Source organism: Rutidosis leptorrhynchoides, chromosome 2, assembly GCF_046630445.1.
Source record: "Rutidosis leptorrhynchoides isolate AG116_Rl617_1_P2 chromosome 2, CSIRO_AGI_Rlap_v1, whole genome shotgun sequence".
Classification (NCBI taxonomy): Eukaryota; Viridiplantae; Streptophyta; class Magnoliopsida; order Asterales; family Asteraceae; genus Rutidosis; species Rutidosis leptorrhynchoides.
Window position 1 is genome coordinate 313,057,060 of NC_092334.1, and position 19,680 is coordinate 313,076,739.

The 19,680-nt window shown below is 33.5% G+C and overlaps 1 protein-coding gene across 1 annotated transcript in view; it reads right to left on the minus strand.

The window, feature by feature from the left end:
- Positions 1–2,514: 2,514 nt before the first annotated feature.
- The window catches only part of LOC139888766 (two-pore potassium channel 1-like), a 41,700-nt gene continuing 24,534 nt past the window's right edge, over positions 2,515–19,680 (minus strand). Inside the window, exons 3-4 of the mRNA XM_071871754.1 lie at positions 2,860–2,995; positions 2,515–2,734 (exon numbers count right to left, since the gene is read on the minus strand). Coding sequence (XP_071727855.1) covers positions 2,515–2,734; positions 2,860–2,995 — 356 coding nt within the window. The remainder of the gene's footprint in view (positions 2,735–2,859; positions 2,996–19,680) is intronic.

The window sequence follows — 19,680 nt, forward strand, 5'->3', positions numbered from 1 at the left end:
GTTATATAATTGCTAAATTATGAATTGCTATAGAATTCTTGTTAATCAATGTTAGATCTATTTGATTGATGTTATTAGACTTAAATTGATGAATACTGAAAAACCCTAAAATTTGGAAACTGATATAAAGCCGCCGGCATTATAACAAAGCCGCCGGCATCCTGATAAATGTATCAGATTTGAAAATTATACTGTTTGAACAGGTTTCTGGAAAAATTTGTGGAAATTGCTTATGCAGGTTAAGAAGCTACCGGCCGAGCTTAAAGAAGCCGCCAGCTTCGTTTAGCTGTTTACTTTATTTTGCTAATGTTTATTTGAATTGTATTAAAATAGAGAGTTAGGAATAGGGAAGAACGTGAGGAGACTGAAATTAGAATTAACTGGGCTGCTTTACATGAGTGGTTGAGATTTCCTCAAGATGATGATAGGTTTGAAACTATGGCATGCAGGCTCAAAAGGATGCTGCGTCAGGAGATGTTGGCTCCTTATACGATTGATTGGTCTGCACTTAACTCAGCTGGTTTGTTTGATACTTATAGGGAGATGCTTCAAACTAATTATTTGGTACCCGTGGCTAATGGAGGGGGGATGAGTGTAGTATTTTAAGATTGGGTATTTGAAGATTGGTTCACCTTATTCATCATTCGGGAGACCATTTACTCTAGCCTACTTTATGAGTTCCTTTCTTCTACTGTCTGCTCCCATCACATTCAGAGTGTGACGAATTCCTCGTTTTTAGATTTCATTTGGGTAGACGTGAGCAGTCCATGTGCATGGTTGGTATTGCTCGAGCTTTGGGTATCTATGGGGAGCATGTTAATGAGACATGGTTTGAGGGTTATTTGGCGAGTGCTGCTAGACAGGGACGATCGGGTACTAATCTGGGTTTTAACTATGATGCTGCTTGGAGTGAGTTTGGTGATAAGTCTATGGGTTTTCTTAATAATGATGTGAGGAGGAAGCACATTGTCTTTCCATACATGCGTTGTGTTCACGTTCTAGTTTCTCATACTCTCTCCTTGAGAAAGGAGAACACAGAGAAGCTAACTCAGCCTGATTGTTGGTATTTATCTCTGTTGTTTAATCATAATGCAGTGAACATTCCTTATTGTGTGGCCGATTATTACTTCTATGATGGGAGATAACCACCGAGAGTTACTGGCTAAGCGCCAGGAGGATAGGAATGAGTTTGATGCATTTAGGAGGGAGACTACTTATGAGTTGGGGAGAGACTACTTATGAGTTAGGGCGTATTGATTACTCGGTTCAGTGGGGAGTTCATAATGATGAGAGGTTCTATAGCCACTATCCGAGTTCCGATCCCTTTGAGCCCACATACTATGAGCCGCTACCATATTATGCTCCAGATGTTGCCTATCCACCAGCGCGTTATGACCGCACCTATGCTCTAGCTCAGATCCAGCCTGCTGCTAACAGTGATGAGGATGATGAGGAGTAGGGGATGTTGAGACCCCTGTGATGATTTTATTGGCTATGTAATGTTTTAAAACATTATTATTATTATCTAAACTTTAGTCTGTAATAACTTTAACTATTTTATTTTTCGTATGCATGGAAACCTTTTTATTATTATGTGTTTGCTTGGTTTATTATCATGTACATGCATGCGATGATGATTGAAGGACGAACAGGTTGAGAAGCAATTAAAGATGCTTCTACGTTTAAGGCTCAAAAATGGGGAAAATTACTTTTTCTCACTTACACTTATTTTCATTTTTATTTATTTCATGCAATGAGGACATTGCAACTTTCTAAGTGTGGGGTGGGAGATGACTAATTGATTGAGTAAAATTTGTTAAAGTTAAAGTAATTGAAAAATGGGTACAAAATTTAATTTTTGAAGTATAAATTCTTAGTCAAACTTATGTCTCTTTATCTAACTTAATCTTAAAGCTAATAAAGAACTACTCTCAATTTTGAGATCGGATTACTAAAAATAGGAAATAAACGCCAAAAATTGTGAAACTATTGCAAACTTATAGCCACTACCATATGACATAATAAGCATGGACCACTGAAGCAGTAAAAGAGTCCAAATACGGGCCAAGATAGAGAAATTGCTAAAAGAAATTGTGATAAAAAAAGGAAAAGGAGCCTAATGAAGGCCAACAAAAGAGTCCAATAATGACCAAACTGTATAAATCTGATTTAATAAACATTAGGACTGCTTATATTCCTTGGTCTGGTTCAGACTAGTTCTTTTAATAATAAAAGCTAACTTATAATTAGACATCTGTTTGACTTTGCAATTTGCTCCATCTCTTTATATCCATTTAAATTGTTTAAAATTATTTATCCCTATTTGAAATAATATGATAAAACTACTTGAGGACAAGTAAAAGTTCAAGTGTGGGGTATTTGATAACTCCTAAATTATACAGTATTTTTATAACATTTTGAGGAGTTATCTAGTTATTTTAAAGTCATTTTTATGCCAAAACACACTAAAATGGGTAAAAAGGGAAAATAGGTATTTCTGATATTTTGTTTAATTTATGTGCAAAACAGGAACAAAAACAGTGAAAAAAAACGAAGAATGTAAGATAAAGCCGCTGGCCTGAGTGCTATGAAGCCGCCGGCTTCCTCAAGAGTATCCAGAATGTTCCAGTTTTGATCGAAAAATGTGTTAAACTTGGAGCCAAAGAAAATATGAAGCAAAGCCCCCGGCTTAACAATGAAGCCGCCGGCCTCATGGACACGGTTTCTCAACTTGCTGATCAAGTTCGAATAAATAAGGAAACCAAATTAAAAATATTTGTCGGATCAATAAAGCAGCCGGCCTGGCACCAAGCCGCTGGCTTAAGTTAAACGGTTACGCGTTTTTGACTTAAGGATCACGTTTTACTTTGAGTGGAATTCACCGCCTCAGGGAAGCCGCCAGCTTCACCCTGAAGCCGCCGGCTTTGGGCACCATCTTGAAACATTATAAATAGAGGCCTTAGGCCAGAGTTTTTGATATCCAGTTCAGTTTTCTCTATTATTCAGAATACAAGTACGAATTAGTTAGGTCTGTATTTCCTTTCAAAATTCAAGTTCATTAATCAATCGTTTGGTTATCAATTTCTTCTATGTCGGTATGATTCTTTATATTATTTCTTATCCTTTAATAGTTTTTACTTTAGTTATGGGCTAACAGCCTTACATATGCTTGAATCATGTAACATCTTGTGATCAATTGCCTGAACAGTTAAAATGTATGAAAGAAAACAGAAATCCGGATGTGGGACATGAAGCTACCGGCTTCATGGACAGAAGCTGCCGGCTTCATCTGGTTTATTTAATATTCGTATGTTCTTTATACTCAGATCAAATTAAAAAGTATTTCGGCAGAATTATTCAGAAACTTCAATGAAGCCGCTGGCTTCGTTGACAAAGCCGCTAGCTTCGTTGACAAAGCCGCCGGCTTTATGTGCTAAAAACAGAATTTATGTTTTGACAGAATCTCTGGAATTCCTGTTATGTTTTATGTCTGATTAAAGCACCACCGTTAAATTAATCTGGTTTACATAAATCAATTATTATTAGGTTTTAACTAGAACATCACTATGTTTAAAACTTGATAAACTCAAATATAATCGGATTGATTTAGTTGTAAGGATTATAGCTAGTAACTATAATTAGGGTTTGGTTAATCACACTAAATCTATTATCAGGTCTTAATGCAAGCAGGAAGTCTAGCCATCTATTTTAGGGTTAACCCTTATCAATTAATCTTGAAGTAGGTATTCTTAGGTCAATTATTAATCTGAGTTTGATCTTAATTCAAAAAGGCAATTGTGAACAAGGTGTGAAAGATTCAAGCAAGTGTTCTCTTTGTCATTGTTTAATTCTTCTAATTATTTATTTGCAATTTATTTGTTTATTGTTATTTAAAGTTTAAAACCCAAATCTATATTCTAAAATCCACTCGTTCACTTGGGACGAACCTTAACTTACATAATACTAAACTACATCTGATCGAGTTTTGTTGCTCGTTAGAGTGTTAAAAGTAAATCGTAATTTAATATATTATAAATTTAAAAGTAGATTAAAAAGGCACGCATTATTGCACACACTTTTGACCCATCACATCCTTATCTAACTGGTGGAGATTTGATTCTTGGTCAAGCCTATGACAATATTTGCAACATGACTGGCTATGAACGAATTCATTTCATAGATTGATAGGGAACCCCAAAACACTTGAGTGATTTGAGTGACCCGTGTAAGGAACCCAATGTCATGTAACCTCCCCTCATGCTTGCAGAGATAGTTTCTACCCTTTTAGAAGACGGTTTGTCTGATTTTGCTCTTATAATAAATAACAAGCCACTTGAATAATAGAACGGAAACCTCAGAAGCATCATTGAACTCAAAAAAAAAAGTGGTTTGCTTGAGGACAAGCAAAGTCTAAGTGTGGGATATTTGATATCGGCTAAATAGTCACGTTTTTACCTCCGATATTAGCCCCATTTATGATAAAGTAATTGACTTTATCATCTAAATAAGTATTTATTTGCTTCATTTGGTAGATTATGTCATTACGAAGGCTATGTTTCAAGAATCACTAAAAACGGATGAAAAACGAGGAAAATGAGCAAAATCGGCTAAGATGATTAACTCGCGTTTAAATAAATTATTTTATAATTTTTAGAAAAAAGTTTATTTACTTATTCTCATATTGTAGGATATTTAATTACGAATGCGTGGGCGCAAGAATCGTCAGAAATGGAGCTAAAACGAAGATTCTAGAGCAAAAACGGTGAAAGACAAGTTACGATCCAGCAAACGGCTTGCCAAACGGCCTGCCATAAGGAAAAACGGCCTCCAAGCAAATGCGCATAAAAAATGGCTTGCCCTGGCAAACGGCCTTGAAAAACAACTTGTCAAACGGCTTGCCAAATGGCTGTCTAGTCAGTTAATGCCTGGAGCGGCACGTGTAGTGCGTGCACCATATAGACTTGCACCTTCAGAATTGCAAGAGTTGTCTAGTCAGTTACAAGAGCTTCTGGACAAAGGATTCATTCGACCGAGATCTTCATCATGGGGAGCTCTAGTTCTTTCTGTAAAGAAAAAGGATGGATCTATGAGACTCTGTATCGATTACAGGGAATTGAATAAGCTGGATATCAAGAATATATATCTGTTACCAAGGATCGATGATTTGTTTGATCAATTGCATGGATCGGGATGTTACTCTAAGATTGATTTGAGGTCAGGTTACCATCAGATGAGAGTAAAGGAGATTGATATACCGAAGACAGTGTTTAGAACACGTTATGGAGATCATGAGTTTACAGTAATGCCGTTTGGATTGACGAACGCACCGGCAGTGTTCATGGATCTCATGAACCATGGACAAGTTTGTTGTTGTGTTTATTGATGATATTTTTGGTATATTCTAAGAACGAGGAAGAGCACGAACAACATCTTCATTTGCTACTTGAGATGCTCAGGAAGGAGCTGTTATACGCGAAAATTTCGAAGTGTGACTTCTGCCTGCAAGAAGTTCAATTTTTGGGTCATATCGTAGGTGTCAATGGTATTCAATTTGATCATTTGAAGATAGAAACAGTCAAGAAATGGGAGACACCTAAGTCGCCAACGCATATCCGAAAATTCTTAGGTCTCACCAGTTATTATAGAAGATTCATTGAGGGATTTTCTACTATCACCCGACCATTAAAAGTATTGACTTACAAGGGTAAGAAGTATGAGTGGACTGAGCAACATGAGTCTGTATTTTAGTTGTTAAAACAGAAGTTGACTACTACTCCGATTTTGTCTTTGCCCAAAGGGAATGAGGACTTCGTGATCTACTGTGATGCTTCACGATAGGGTTTTGGTTGCGTGTTAATGTAACGGAAGAAAGTGATCCCCTATGGATCACGAAAACTGAAGGTAATGAACAGAATTACACTACGCACGACTTGGATCTTGGTGCTGTGGTCTTTGCACCGAAGATGTGGAGACACTACTTGTATGGTACTAAGTTTACTGTTTTCACCGATCACAAGAGCTTGCAACATATCTTCGACCAGAAACAGCTCAACATGAGACAGAGACGTTGGGTAGAACTATTGAATGACTACGACTGCCAGATTCGCTATCATCTGGGCAAGGCTAATGTGGTTGCAGATGCCCTGAGTAGGAAAGAGAAGGCTAAACCTCTTCGATTTAGAGCATTGAGCATGACTGTCCGAACGAACCTTACTTCTCAGATACATGATGCACAACTTGAGGCATTGAAGGAAGGGAACATTGCTACTGAATCACTTAGAGGACTGGATAAGAAATTTGCCATACGAGAAGATGGACCCCGATACTTCATAGACAGAATTTGGGTACCGAAATTTGGCGGATTAACGGAACTAGTGCTAGATGAAGCACACAAGACGAGGTATTCTATTCACCCTGGATCCAACAAGATGTATCAAGATCTTAAGGCACTGTACTAGTGGCCTAATATGAAAGCTGATATACAACCTATGTTGGTAAGTGCTCGACGTGTGCTAAAGTCAAGGCAGAACATTAGAAATCGTCAGGACTACTGACACAGCCAGAGATTCCCCAGTGGAAATGGAAATGTATTACTATGGATTTCATTACTAAGTAACCCAAGACTGTGGGAGGTTACGATACGATTTGGGTTATTATTGATCGTCTCACAAAGTCAGCTCATTTTCTACCGATTAAGGAAACGGATAAGATGGAGATGTTGGCACAGATCTACATAAAGGAAGTGGTTTCCCGACACGGAGTGCCGATATCCATTATTTCTGACAGAGACAGCAGATTTACATCTAGATTCTAGCAAGCCTTACAAGAGGAAATGGGAACCCATTTAGACATGAGTACAGCGTATCACTCACAAACTGATGGCCAAAGCGAGAGAACCATCCAAACACTAGAGGACATGTTGAGGGAATGTGTTATCAATTTCGAAAATGGATGGGATAAACGTCTACCACTGGCAGAATTCTCATACAACAACAGTTATCACACAAGTATAAAGGCCGCACCTTTTGAAGCACTTTATGGCAGGAAGTGCAGATCACCCATATGTTGGATTGAACTAGGGGATAGTCAATTAACTGGTCCTGAGATCATACACAAAATAACTGAGAAGATCGTACAGATACAAGGGAGACTGAAAACGGCTCGAAGTCGTCAAAAGAGTTACACCGACGTTAGAAGGCGAGAATTGGAATTTTAGGTTGGAGACAAAGTAATGCTCAAAGTATCACCTTGGAAGGGTGTAGTACGTTCTGGTAAGTGAGGCAAGCTAAGTCCAAGATATATTGGACCATTTGAGATTATCGAAAGAATTGGACCGGTAGCGTACAGATTGAAACTGCCGCAAGAACTCAGCGAAATTCATGACACTTTCCATGTTTCTAACTTAAAGAAATGCTTATCGGATGAGAGTTTAGTAATTCCTTTGGAAGAGATACAAGTTAATCCCAAGCTTCATATTGTTGAAGAACCTGTTGAGATCATGGACCGCGAGGTCAAGCGGTTAAAGCAAAGCAGAATCCCAGTAGATAAAGTTCGATGGAACGCCCGTAGAAGACTAGAATTCACGTGGGAGCGTAAAGATCAGATGAGACTAAAGCATCCACAACTGTTTCCCGAGGAGACGATTACGGCGGACGTGCACTAAAATTTTGGGACGAAATGTTTAATAACAGGTGGGTAATGTAACAACCCTACTTTTTTCGTTACTTTCGTTACTTGTCCGTTAAATATTTAACGCTAATTACCTAGACCTTTGTGTGTTTAATTGAATTAAATGCATACATGGTCATAGTGGATTACTTGAATTAATATATTTATAATAATTAATGAACTTGTTTCGGATAAGGAAATACCTAGAAAACGACATCATTACAATAATCGCATAGAAAGCTTTTCAGTTTACGGAACTCAGAAAAACGATAAAATAATTATTTTAATAATTATTAAGTTTATGGAAAACTTATTTAATTTATTATTTATTTAATGAATTAAACCCGGTGATTGCGTTTCAACGAACGGTTAACATTTCGGAGACCTGATACGGTTAACAGCACTCGAAACGGACCACGCGCGTACAAGTAATTTAGCAAAATGAGCCCGATGACTCCCCTAGATGGGCCATCGGCCGCCCCCCCCCCCCCCCCCCCCCCCCCCCCATGAAACCCCTATTTAGACTTTAATTTGGCTTATTGGGTCATTAGTGATTAAATTAAGCCCTATCTCTAGAGTATAAATTGAAGTAAACACTCACACATATCCCTAAACCTAAAATTAGTCGAATGGTTGCTATCCTTTCCCTCTCCTTGTCGTCGATCACCAACCACACCACCATAGCCATCAAAACTCAAATTTAGAAGAAAACTTGAAGATAAAAGTTGTTCTACGCATCGTTCTACACACGCTAGTATAAATTAATTTGTGTTTAAAGGTATAATCACTAACCTTAATCCTTCTAGATCAATTCTTTTGTTCAATTACATATTGTATTGGTGTCTAGTGCTCAATTGATTGCAATTATAGTTGTTGTTAGTCGTTAATTTACGCGATTATTGTATGTTGTGTGAATCACGAATTTAATTGCTATGAATCTGATCAAATGAGTTTGTGTACTGATCTTGTAATGTATCTAGATGGATAGTGTCACACCCCCAAATAGGGCCTGGGGGTATTTGTGACTAATTATATGAAATCACAGATGTATAAGCGAGAACGACTCTATATGAGACGTTTTATTGAGTTTTGCAGCGGAAGATAAATAGAATACATTGTATTTAGAGCATTAAATGTTCTTAATTGATATGAGATGTAATGAACACTTCAAGCATAGCAAGCAATCATCATCAAAGCAGCAGATATACAGCGGAAGCAATATTTAAGTACCTAAGAATAAACATGCTTTAAAAAGTCAACACGAGGTTGAGTGAGTTCATAGGTTTGTCATAAATAATGATTTCAGTAATAGATCACAAGATTTAATATAATAAAAGTCGATATATCATGTATATCAAAAGTATGCCATGGGCGTATAATATCAAACTAAATGATTTTACCCCGAGACAATACATATGTAATTGTCGAGATCATTATTATACCACCAATTGACCCGAGGTCAACCGTGCGGGACGTTACTCCCAATAGCGCTATCTATAATAATTCTGTTTGCTACTTTAGTTCAACTAGCAATTAATGATATTACAAATCAGGAATTTGCATGTTTCATATGAACACAATAACATGTTACATATCAACAAAATAAAAGTACTCATGTTGGTCACATATTAGTTTGCACTTTTGTCTATCATTTATAAAAATAGTTCATGTATTCTCAGCCCAAAAATATAGATAAAAAGGGAGCTATGCAAACTCACGATACGATATGATAGTTTGTAGTAATTTCGCATATGATGGCACTGAACAAGTGCAGAGTTGACCTCGGATTCACGAACCTAAATCAGTTTTATATATATTAAAACATGTAATCGTAATCCAACAATTTCACATATTATAACTTATATTATATATTATATATATTTAATTTATGTATATGTATTTAAAATGATAAATATTTATATAGTTATATTAATATATATTTGGTTTGTTTTAAAAGATATTTAATTTGTTATATATGAATATTTGTATAAAATTGATAATATGGTTAATACATACTTATATGTAATATTAATTATAAATATGTTTTTATATACATAATATCTATTTAGTAAAATAATATTAATATTGGTAATCAAAAGTTGTATTTGATTATAAGGGTAATAAAAATACTGATGGTAATGATAATTATACCAATAGTAATAGTAATAATGATAATAATAATAACACTAGTAGTAAAATGATAATAATAACAATTTGTATTGTTTTCAAAATAATAATAATAATAATAATAATAATAATAATAATAATAATAATTCTAATCATAATAATGATAATAATATTTAAAATGATAATAATAATGATAGTTTTAATAATAATACTAATAATCTTAATGACATTAATAATAATACTTATGTTAATGATAATAATAATTACAATACTAATAATAACAATAATAATAAATGATTCGTAATTATTATTTTAGTAATAATAATAATAATAATAATAATAATAATAATTATAATGATGATAATTTTTAATAATACTTATATTATTTATTATAATGATGATAATAATAATAATAATAATACTAATAACAATGACATTAACAATAATAATAATAATAATAATAATAATAATAATAATAATAATAATAATAATAATAATAATAATAATAATAATTTGAAAAAGAAAACTACCTAAAAGCCCTTTTTAAAAAAAATGCCCAAGACGAGTCTCGAACCCGTGACCTCTCGAAACCCGTCAACACCCTAAACCATTCTGCTACTTGCTTTTCTGATTAAAGTTACCACTTATATATATATATATATATATATATATATATATATATATATATATATATATATATATATATATATATATATATATATATATATATATATATATATATAAACCGTTTGAATCTGTTTCCTTTACTTCTTCTCCTTCACTAAAATTCAATCGACCAAAATCCAATACCAAAGCAGAAAAATTGTGATTGGTTTTATGAATTGCAAATGAAACAAAAGTAAACGTCTGTAGTTTATATAGATAACGTAACAGAAAAATAAAAAAAATTAAAAACAGTTTCGATAAATGAAGAAGATGAACACAAAATTTGATTTTAAAATTGGAATACTTTTAGACTATGATTACAACAAGAGATATGTCATAAATCACTCCTAGAAACTTTAAGAATCATTAATTGAACTTGAATCAATAAAACCAATTCGAATTTCACCAAGAACACAACGTTTGACTTTTTATTTTGAAAGTTTGACTTCAAAATTCGAATTTGATAGGACGAATTGGAACCTGGGATTTTTCAGATAGTTTGAATGAAGGATTTCGAACATGATTTCATTAATACATTTTGAAATTTGATTTGAATTCGAGGTGTTGATAAAAAGTTACAAGAACAGGGAACGACTTCAAAATTTCTGTTTAAATTCCCCAATTAAAAGCTGTTTAAAAGTATTGTGTAATTGATAATGATAATGGAAGATTGATTGGTTTTATAAACAAAGAAAATGTGATCGATCGTCATATACTGAGTGGGTGTCGACATGAATTTGCATCAGGAATAAAAATTCAAGAAGAACAAAAAACAAAAAAACAAAAATAAATAAATAAAAGGTTGATCACTATACTGATACTGATGAATTGCTTGATCACGATGATAAAAATATAAAAAAATATACAGCAGATCAAAAAGTCGACCTAAATTAGGTATTAGGTTCATGTCTTTTTTTATTTTTTAAATAATATTAATAATTAATAATTATATTAATAATAATACAAATTAATAACAATTATATTAATAATAATAATCATATAATAATAGTAGTAATTGTATTAATGATAATAATAATAATAATATCATTAATAATAAATGATATTTTTATAATAATACTTATTTTAATAATAATAATGAATTAATGCTAATAATAGTAATCATAATTTTATTACTAATTATAATATTGATATTAATAATGATAACTAGTAATTTATTACTTTAGTAAAGTTATTAAAATCTTATTTTTCATAATAATAATATTAATGATAATAATCATAATAACATTATTATTAAATAACAAATTGTGGGTATCAAATCTGATGTTATCATTATTATTAATGTTAATAATAATGATAAAAGTAATATTAATATAATATTTTTACTTATAATTAAGTTTAATATATACATATTATTAATAAATAATTATGTTTTATATAATAATATTTCTTGATTATTTAATGTTTACACATTTAATATGTATAATTAAATATATACATTTTTATTTATAGTTATTTGTTCGTGAATTGCTGGAATTAGTCAAGGTTTATTGAATTCATATAAAGATTTTGTTTAAATGTTTTTGGAAATTTTCGGGTTGTTATAGATAGATCTCGAAAAATTAATAAATTTGGACTTTGGATTTTCATGATTTCGTTACCGTATGCTTAAGTTATGATCAATTGAAGTTTCGTTAGGTTTTTGCATGCTATACGAATTTTCTGGTATATGTGCTTTATGAATTGGTCATTGTAATGATAACCATTGTATTCCTTATTAAAAATTACTCAAGTTGGACTCAAGAATCGTGTCAAAAGGTTTTGTATTGCTCACGGTGTGACTAAATGAAAATTGGTGTTTTGTATTGAGCTGAAACTGTTTTCATAGGCACAAGAAATGACCTCACATGAACTATGAGTTGATTGAGACCGTAATCTTCTGGAATATGATTATTTAGATGTTCCTAAGCATATTACATTTGCATTCTAGCTTCTGAAAATGTGATTTACTATGTGTTATATGCATCACCAAATGACATGTCTGAATGTTGACTAAATCTGAATGGTCTGTGGAGATATGCAAAACTGTATAAATTGGCTACATGGAAGTCTTTGGTTATTTTATCACTGGAGATTTGGAGTGTCTAGAGTCATCTCCAATTGGCCGTTCATTAAAAGCTATTTTTTCTAAAACTGTTGCGCATGTTGAATCTGATTTGGTAAACCTTAACTAGACCCTTTCTGAAACCCAACTTGTAGACGTCGTATGAGGCTCGGGTTAGGATTTTTGGAATCGTTTTTGAATATAGTTATGATCTGTATTTTTCCATTTCATCATGATGTATGTGCAATGAATTGTGCTCGTTGTTTGTAAGATGTGCGTATATTCGATGCCATGCAATAAACTGTGTACGTGTAAATGATGAACTAAGAGTTAGAACATGTTAGTTGACTTAGGATTGACATGTTGACCAAGATTTCATGACCTACTGAGATAATTGAATTTAGTTGACCACTTTGACCGAGTTGACTTTTGGTTTGACTTTGGTTGACTTGCTTGGACTAGTTGACTTTTGCGTATTTAGTGAGTCAGTTTGAGCACTAGGACTATGCGTATACTATGGGTTGACATAGTGTGACCTACTTATTTACTTAAGATAACCTATTTGACTAGGTTGCATTTTTCGGTCGTGATTGTCTGACTACCGTACGGTTTTACTAAGAGATTTACTGTGCTTTTGCAAAGGTGAGTCTACAGTCCCTACTACTTTTTACATGGGATGAGATAATATGCTTTTTCAAATGTTTTACATATTAGGCACGAGTAACTAAATGATATACATATGATTTCAGATCAAAAATCCCTTAGCTTGATTACAATAATTACTTTACGTAAGCTCGAATTATAAGGACATACCGTTAGGTTTGACAAACCTAACCTCAACATACGGGGTGCTTATTCTATTGTAACTTGTACACTTGATCAGTGTATGCTTAGAAAGGGTAAAAGGAAGACGCGTAGCGATTTAGCTATTCGCAGGGTTAAAGTCTTATAATCAAGTGCTCATGATAATGTATAATTTTTACGATGTTTTTCAGAAATCTTGTGGCCTAACTTACGATAAATGCTTTACTAAACCTGTAGATTCACTCAACGTTTTTGTTGACCTTTTGCATGTTTTTATCTCAAGTCCATATAGTTATTGCTTCCGCTAGCTGAGGTTACTTGATTGCTTGTAGCTAAGTACTGGAGTGAAGTCCAGCATGTTTATCATTTCTATTTCAAGAACTTACATTCTCATTGAAAACTATTTCCTTTAGTAATGTTTGGGATTATTTATGTTGGTCATTTGATGTCAAACTGTTTTCAAAATTATTTTACATATAATGACTTTGTTAGTTGGATTTAATGCGAATGCTTTTCGAAAAATGTCTCATATAGAGGTCGTGACCATTAACTGTGGGACTAGAGTTAATACGCCATTAGTGGATTCTGGCGGGGTATTATAGAAATCTCCCTCCATATCGGAGATCCAACGAGTACTCTTTATCGGGTCTCTTTCCCCATCGAAGGTGGGAGGTTGAGAAATTTTGAAGTTCTTGTAGAGGAAGTCCCGCCTTCCCACATCACCCGCATCATTTTCAACATACACCCCTTGAGATTTAGGGAACCTCTTATCAAAATCCTCTTAGATGATAGCACCCATTTTCTCATTTATCATGTTGATCACTTGCTCATCGATCGAGTCTTGGAAAACCTTCTTGACGTTCGCTAGAAATTCCGTGTTGTGGTTTTTCAAAATGGCCTCCACCTTGGCCGTGAAGTCACTCTCTTCACTCGTACTTCCATTATCGTGACCGTCTCTCGTCTTCATGCTATAAAATGGAATAGGTTAAACAATGAAACACATGAAAACGGTATATACACCACACTGACCCATCTTGCTCAACACTACCCGTACATCACTTGTTTGACATGATTTGAACCCGTAATAATGATAGCTAGTCATTGTTACACAGGCACATCGCACCAACTCGCTAGTACAACGACTATCTTGTTCGACGATTGCAAACACAATACGATGTGGTATCGAACGCGCGAACTTTAAACCCACATCGTACCCTACACAAGTAAATACATTATACACATACACGTATAATTATTCCATTCACCTTTTAACCGAAGAGTGAAGGTAAGCAAAATGAACTCCTCAACCGTCAATGCAATTTACCTATTACATTAACATAAATCAACACACTGCTCAATAGATCTTTCGACCTGTAACATCCCGCCTTTTTTTATTTACCTTCCGTTTAATTATTTTAAAGTCCGTTATCTAATTATAACATCTTCTGTTAATACACATTTTTAAAATATTTCGTTTAGGTAATTCACTGCACCCTCTTTTAAACTTAAGGGGCTAAAGTTGTCAAGTGGGTAAAGTCTTGACTAGGTCAACTAGTCAACCATACCTTCTCCTCCATTCATTCTCCTCTTTTCTCTCTTTTGATACTTCAACTTTTCTCTCAACCTTCAAACAAAGAATCATCATCTAAATCCGATCTAGCAAGTGTTTTACAAAACAAATTACATATTTGGAATCCTTGCATCTTCCTCTTCAATTCCATACCGATTTCATCTAGTTTGGATAACTTTCTAAAATCACTATATTCTTTGTTCTTGATGTTTTTAACTTATAAAAGTGTTAATTAGTGTCTATGGCTCAAGTCTAACATGAATACATGATTTATATGCTTGTTCTTGTTATTTTGATGTAACTAGCTTAAACTTGAAATGGGTGTGCTTGATCTTGAGATTTGGTTGCCTAAATGTTGTTAGATGTTAAAAGTTCATGTATTAAATGTGTTACTAGCATCACTAGCTTCAATTTGGTATGTAGGTTGACATTCAATAGCTTCATAAACATAATTGTTAAATTTGTGATTTTGAGTTAGGGTTTGATAGAAGTAAAATGAACTTTTGATGCATTGAATACTTTGCAATGTTGTTTGTAAGTGTTTAGTTGTATTGTATACGTAATTACCTACGAAACGGCGTATCATATGTGTGCATTTAATTCCCGAATCATCAAAGTGCATTTATGAACTTGAAAGCATTTATGGTAAACATTTAATGAACTTTCAATTTGGATTTGATTATTATAAATGATGATTTTTGATTGATGAAATGTGTTTTGTTGTGTTCCTTGTCAAATTACCTTTCCAACGATATAAGATACGTGCCTTGAATGTTTACGGTTCGTTAATTGTGTTTGAATGAAATTTGGTTTGGGACTTAGACTTTTGAAAAGAGCCAGGCACCAGCTCCAGTTGATTACCGCGGCGCGGCCATCCTATGTCGCAGTGCGACATAAGCCATGTTCAGCGGCTGTTCACCTTGGCACTTTTACGGAAAATTCTAACTATGCTACGCACCTCCGATTACCATGTAACTTGTTCTAACATGCTTATATATGATTAAAAACCTCAGAAAAATAGTTCGAGACCCGACCCGAACGTGTTGACTTTTTCATTGACTTTGACTTGACCAAAGTTGACTTTTATTCAAACGTGACCGATGCTTTGTTTAAACCATTCTAGTCTTCTTGTATACTTGATTCTTGCATGAAACTTGACAACTTGACTCACATGCTATATTAATCGAGTCGTAACGAGCCATAGGACTAATTGAACACTTTGACCGACCGTGTTTACCGATATTGATACAACCGAATTGTTTAGGTCAAGACTAGCATTCGTTTCTCGCACACGGTTACTTGTGAAGTACATTTATATTCGTGCACTCAATGTGAGATCATAGTCCCAATTTTACTCTTTTTAACTTACATTTGGGATGAGAAAACATAAACGTTTCATTTTACAAAGTGAACACAAGTACGAAAACAAGCATTCTACATACGAGTTAGAACAAAATTCTCAATTTGATTATCATTAGTTACACTTGCCGGGTGTAAGCGAGAACTTATGTTGTATGGCCATATGAGTTTGACAAACCCTCATTCGGACGGTTCGCTACCGTTATTCGGATGAAATATATTTTCGAGGAACAGTGTATGTTCTAACACTATTGTGATGGGGTTCGTGGAAAGTTAAGCCTTGATAATTGGGTGCTCGTGATAACAAATTTTAGAATGGTTTACTATTATTTCTACGTTATAAATCTTGTGGTTCATTTGTACTTACTCACTTACTTACTTAAACCTATGATTTCACCAACATTTTTCGTTGACAGATTTCTATGTTTTCTCAGGTCCTTGAACGTTTTGTGTTACATGCTTCCGCTCACTATTTTTGATACTTGCTTGGATGTCGAGTATACATGCATACATGGAGCATCTTTTGACTTACTTTTAAATTGTGTCGCATAGGTTTCATTTCTACATTAAACATTGTAATGTAACTAGTCGTTGAACTACTTTTGTAAACTTGAAACATCTTTACATTTGAAATGAATGCGACATATTTTGGTCAAACGTCATTTTAAAGACTTCTGACCACGTAACGGGACCTAAGTAGACGGCGCCATAAATGACAATTTTGTCGGGTTGCTACAAATGGTATCAGAGCGTTGGTTGTAGGGATTTAGAGTTCATTGGTGTCAACCCCGAGTCATAGGGTACATTAGTGAGTCTAGACTACAACCGGCATATAGACTTGGAGTAGGAATTACTTGACTACTTGTGCATTCATACTCGAACTCTTCTATTCTTATCTAACTCTTATTTCATCTTAATCTCACGTAGTTTAATTTGATTGACACGCCACCTTGACTTTATGAGGTAATGTCGAATGCACATATGAATTAGGGTAATATAATTTCCGGGATTATATTACGGTGACTCATATGGACGTTCCGACATTATACCATAAAGAATTTAGGGCGAGTTATGGAAAATTTTCTATCTTTATTTCATATCACGATTAGTATTATTGAGAATACTAATCAATTATATTCTTGTGTCTTGAAGGAACAATGCCTCCTAGCCGAATTCTGAAATGTCACGTTCATATTGATTATAAACGTTCCATATTAATTGATTTCGTTGCGAGGTTTTGACCTCTATATGAGACGTTTTTCAAAGACTGCATTCATTTTTAAAACAACCATATCCTTTATTTTATCTATAAAGGTTTAAAAAGCATTACGTAGATTATCAAATAATGATAATCTAAAATATACCGTTTACACACGACCATTACATAATGGTTTACAATACAAATATGTTACATCGAAATCAGTTTCTTGAATGCAGTTTTTACACAATATCATACAAGCATGGACTCCAAATCTTGTCCTTATTTTAGTATACAACAGCGGAAGCTCTTAATAATCACCTGAGAATAAAAATGCTTAAAACGTCAACAAAAATGTTGGTGAGTTATAGGTTTAACCTATATATATAATAATAGACTACAAGATTTCATATTTCAATATACATCCCATACATAGAGATAAAAATCTTTCACATGGTGAACACCTGGTAACCGACATTAACAAGATGCAAATAAGAATATCCCCTATCATTCCGGGAAATCCTTCGGACATGATAAAAACGATTTCGAAGTACTAAAGCATCCGGTACTTTGGATGGGGTTCGTTAGGCCCAATAGATCTATCTTTAGGATTCGCATCAATTAGTAGATCGGTTTACTAATTCTTAGGCTACCATGCAAAAGGGGCATATTCGGCTTCGATCATTCACCCATATAATGTAGTTTCATTTACTTGTGTCTATTTCGTAAAACATTTATAAAACTGCATGTATTCTCATTCCAAAATATTAGATTTTAAAAGTGGGACTATAACTCACTATCACAGATTTTTACTTCGTCGGGAGTAAGACTTGGCCACTGGTCGATTCACGAACCTATAACAAATATATACATATATATATCAAAGTATGTTCAAAATATATTTACAACATTTTTAATACATTTTGATGTTTTAAGTTTATTAAGTCAGCTGTCCTCGTTTGTAACCTACAACTAGTTGTCCATAGTTAGATGTACAGAAATAAATTGATATATATTATCTTGAATCAATCCACGACCCAGTGTATACATGTTTCAGGCTAGATCACAACTCAAAGTATATATATTTTTGGAATCAACCTCAACCCTGTATAGCTAACTCAAACATTACTGCATATAGAGTGTCTATGGTTGTTCCAAATAATATATATACATGGGCCGATATGATATGTCAAAACATTTGCATACGTGTCTATGGTATCCCAAGATTACATAATATATTAGAATACATGTATAATACAATATAACTTAGCTAGGATATGATTTGTATAGAATTGTTACAATATTTCCCGTAGCTACAACAATCAAAAAAATATCCAATCTTGTTTTACCCATAACTTCTTCGTTTTAAATCCGTTTTGAGTGAATCAAATTGTTATGGTTTTATATTGAACTCTATTTTATCAATCTAAATAGAAAACATATAGGTTTATAGTCATAAATATAATTTACAAGTCGTTTTTATAAGAGGTAGTCATTTCAGTCGAAAGAACGACGTCTTGATGACCATTTTGAAAAATATACTTCCACTTTGAGTTTAACCATGATTTTTGGATATAGTTTCATGTTCATAAGAAAAATCATTTTCCCAGAAGAAAAACTTTTAAATCAAAGTTTATCATAGTTTTTAATTATCAAACCCAAAACAGCCCGCGGTGTTACTACGACGGCGTATGTCCGGTTTTACGGTGTTTTTCGTGTTTATAGGTTTTAAATCATTAAGTTAGCATATTATATAGATATAGAATATGTGTTTAGTTGATTTTAAAAGTAAAGTTAGAAGGATTAACTTTTTTTTGCGAACAAGTTTAGAATTAACTAAACTATGTTCTAGTGATTTCAAATTTAAACCTTCGAATAAGGTAGTTTTATATATATGAATCGAATGATGTTATGAAAATCATGACTACCTCAGGTTTTGTGGATAAACCTACTAGAAATTAGAAAAATAGATCTAGCTTCAAAGGATCCTTGGATGGCTTGAAAGTTCTTGAAGCAGAATTATGACACGAAAACAAGTTCAAGTAAGATTTCCACTCGAAATAAGATTGTTATAGTTATAGAAATTAAATCAAAGTTTGAATATGAGTATTACCTTGTATTAGAAAGATATCTTACTATAAATAAGAAAGATTTCTTGAGGTTGGATGATCACTTTACAAGATTGGAAGTAAGCTAGCAAACTTGGAAGTATTCTTGATTTTATGA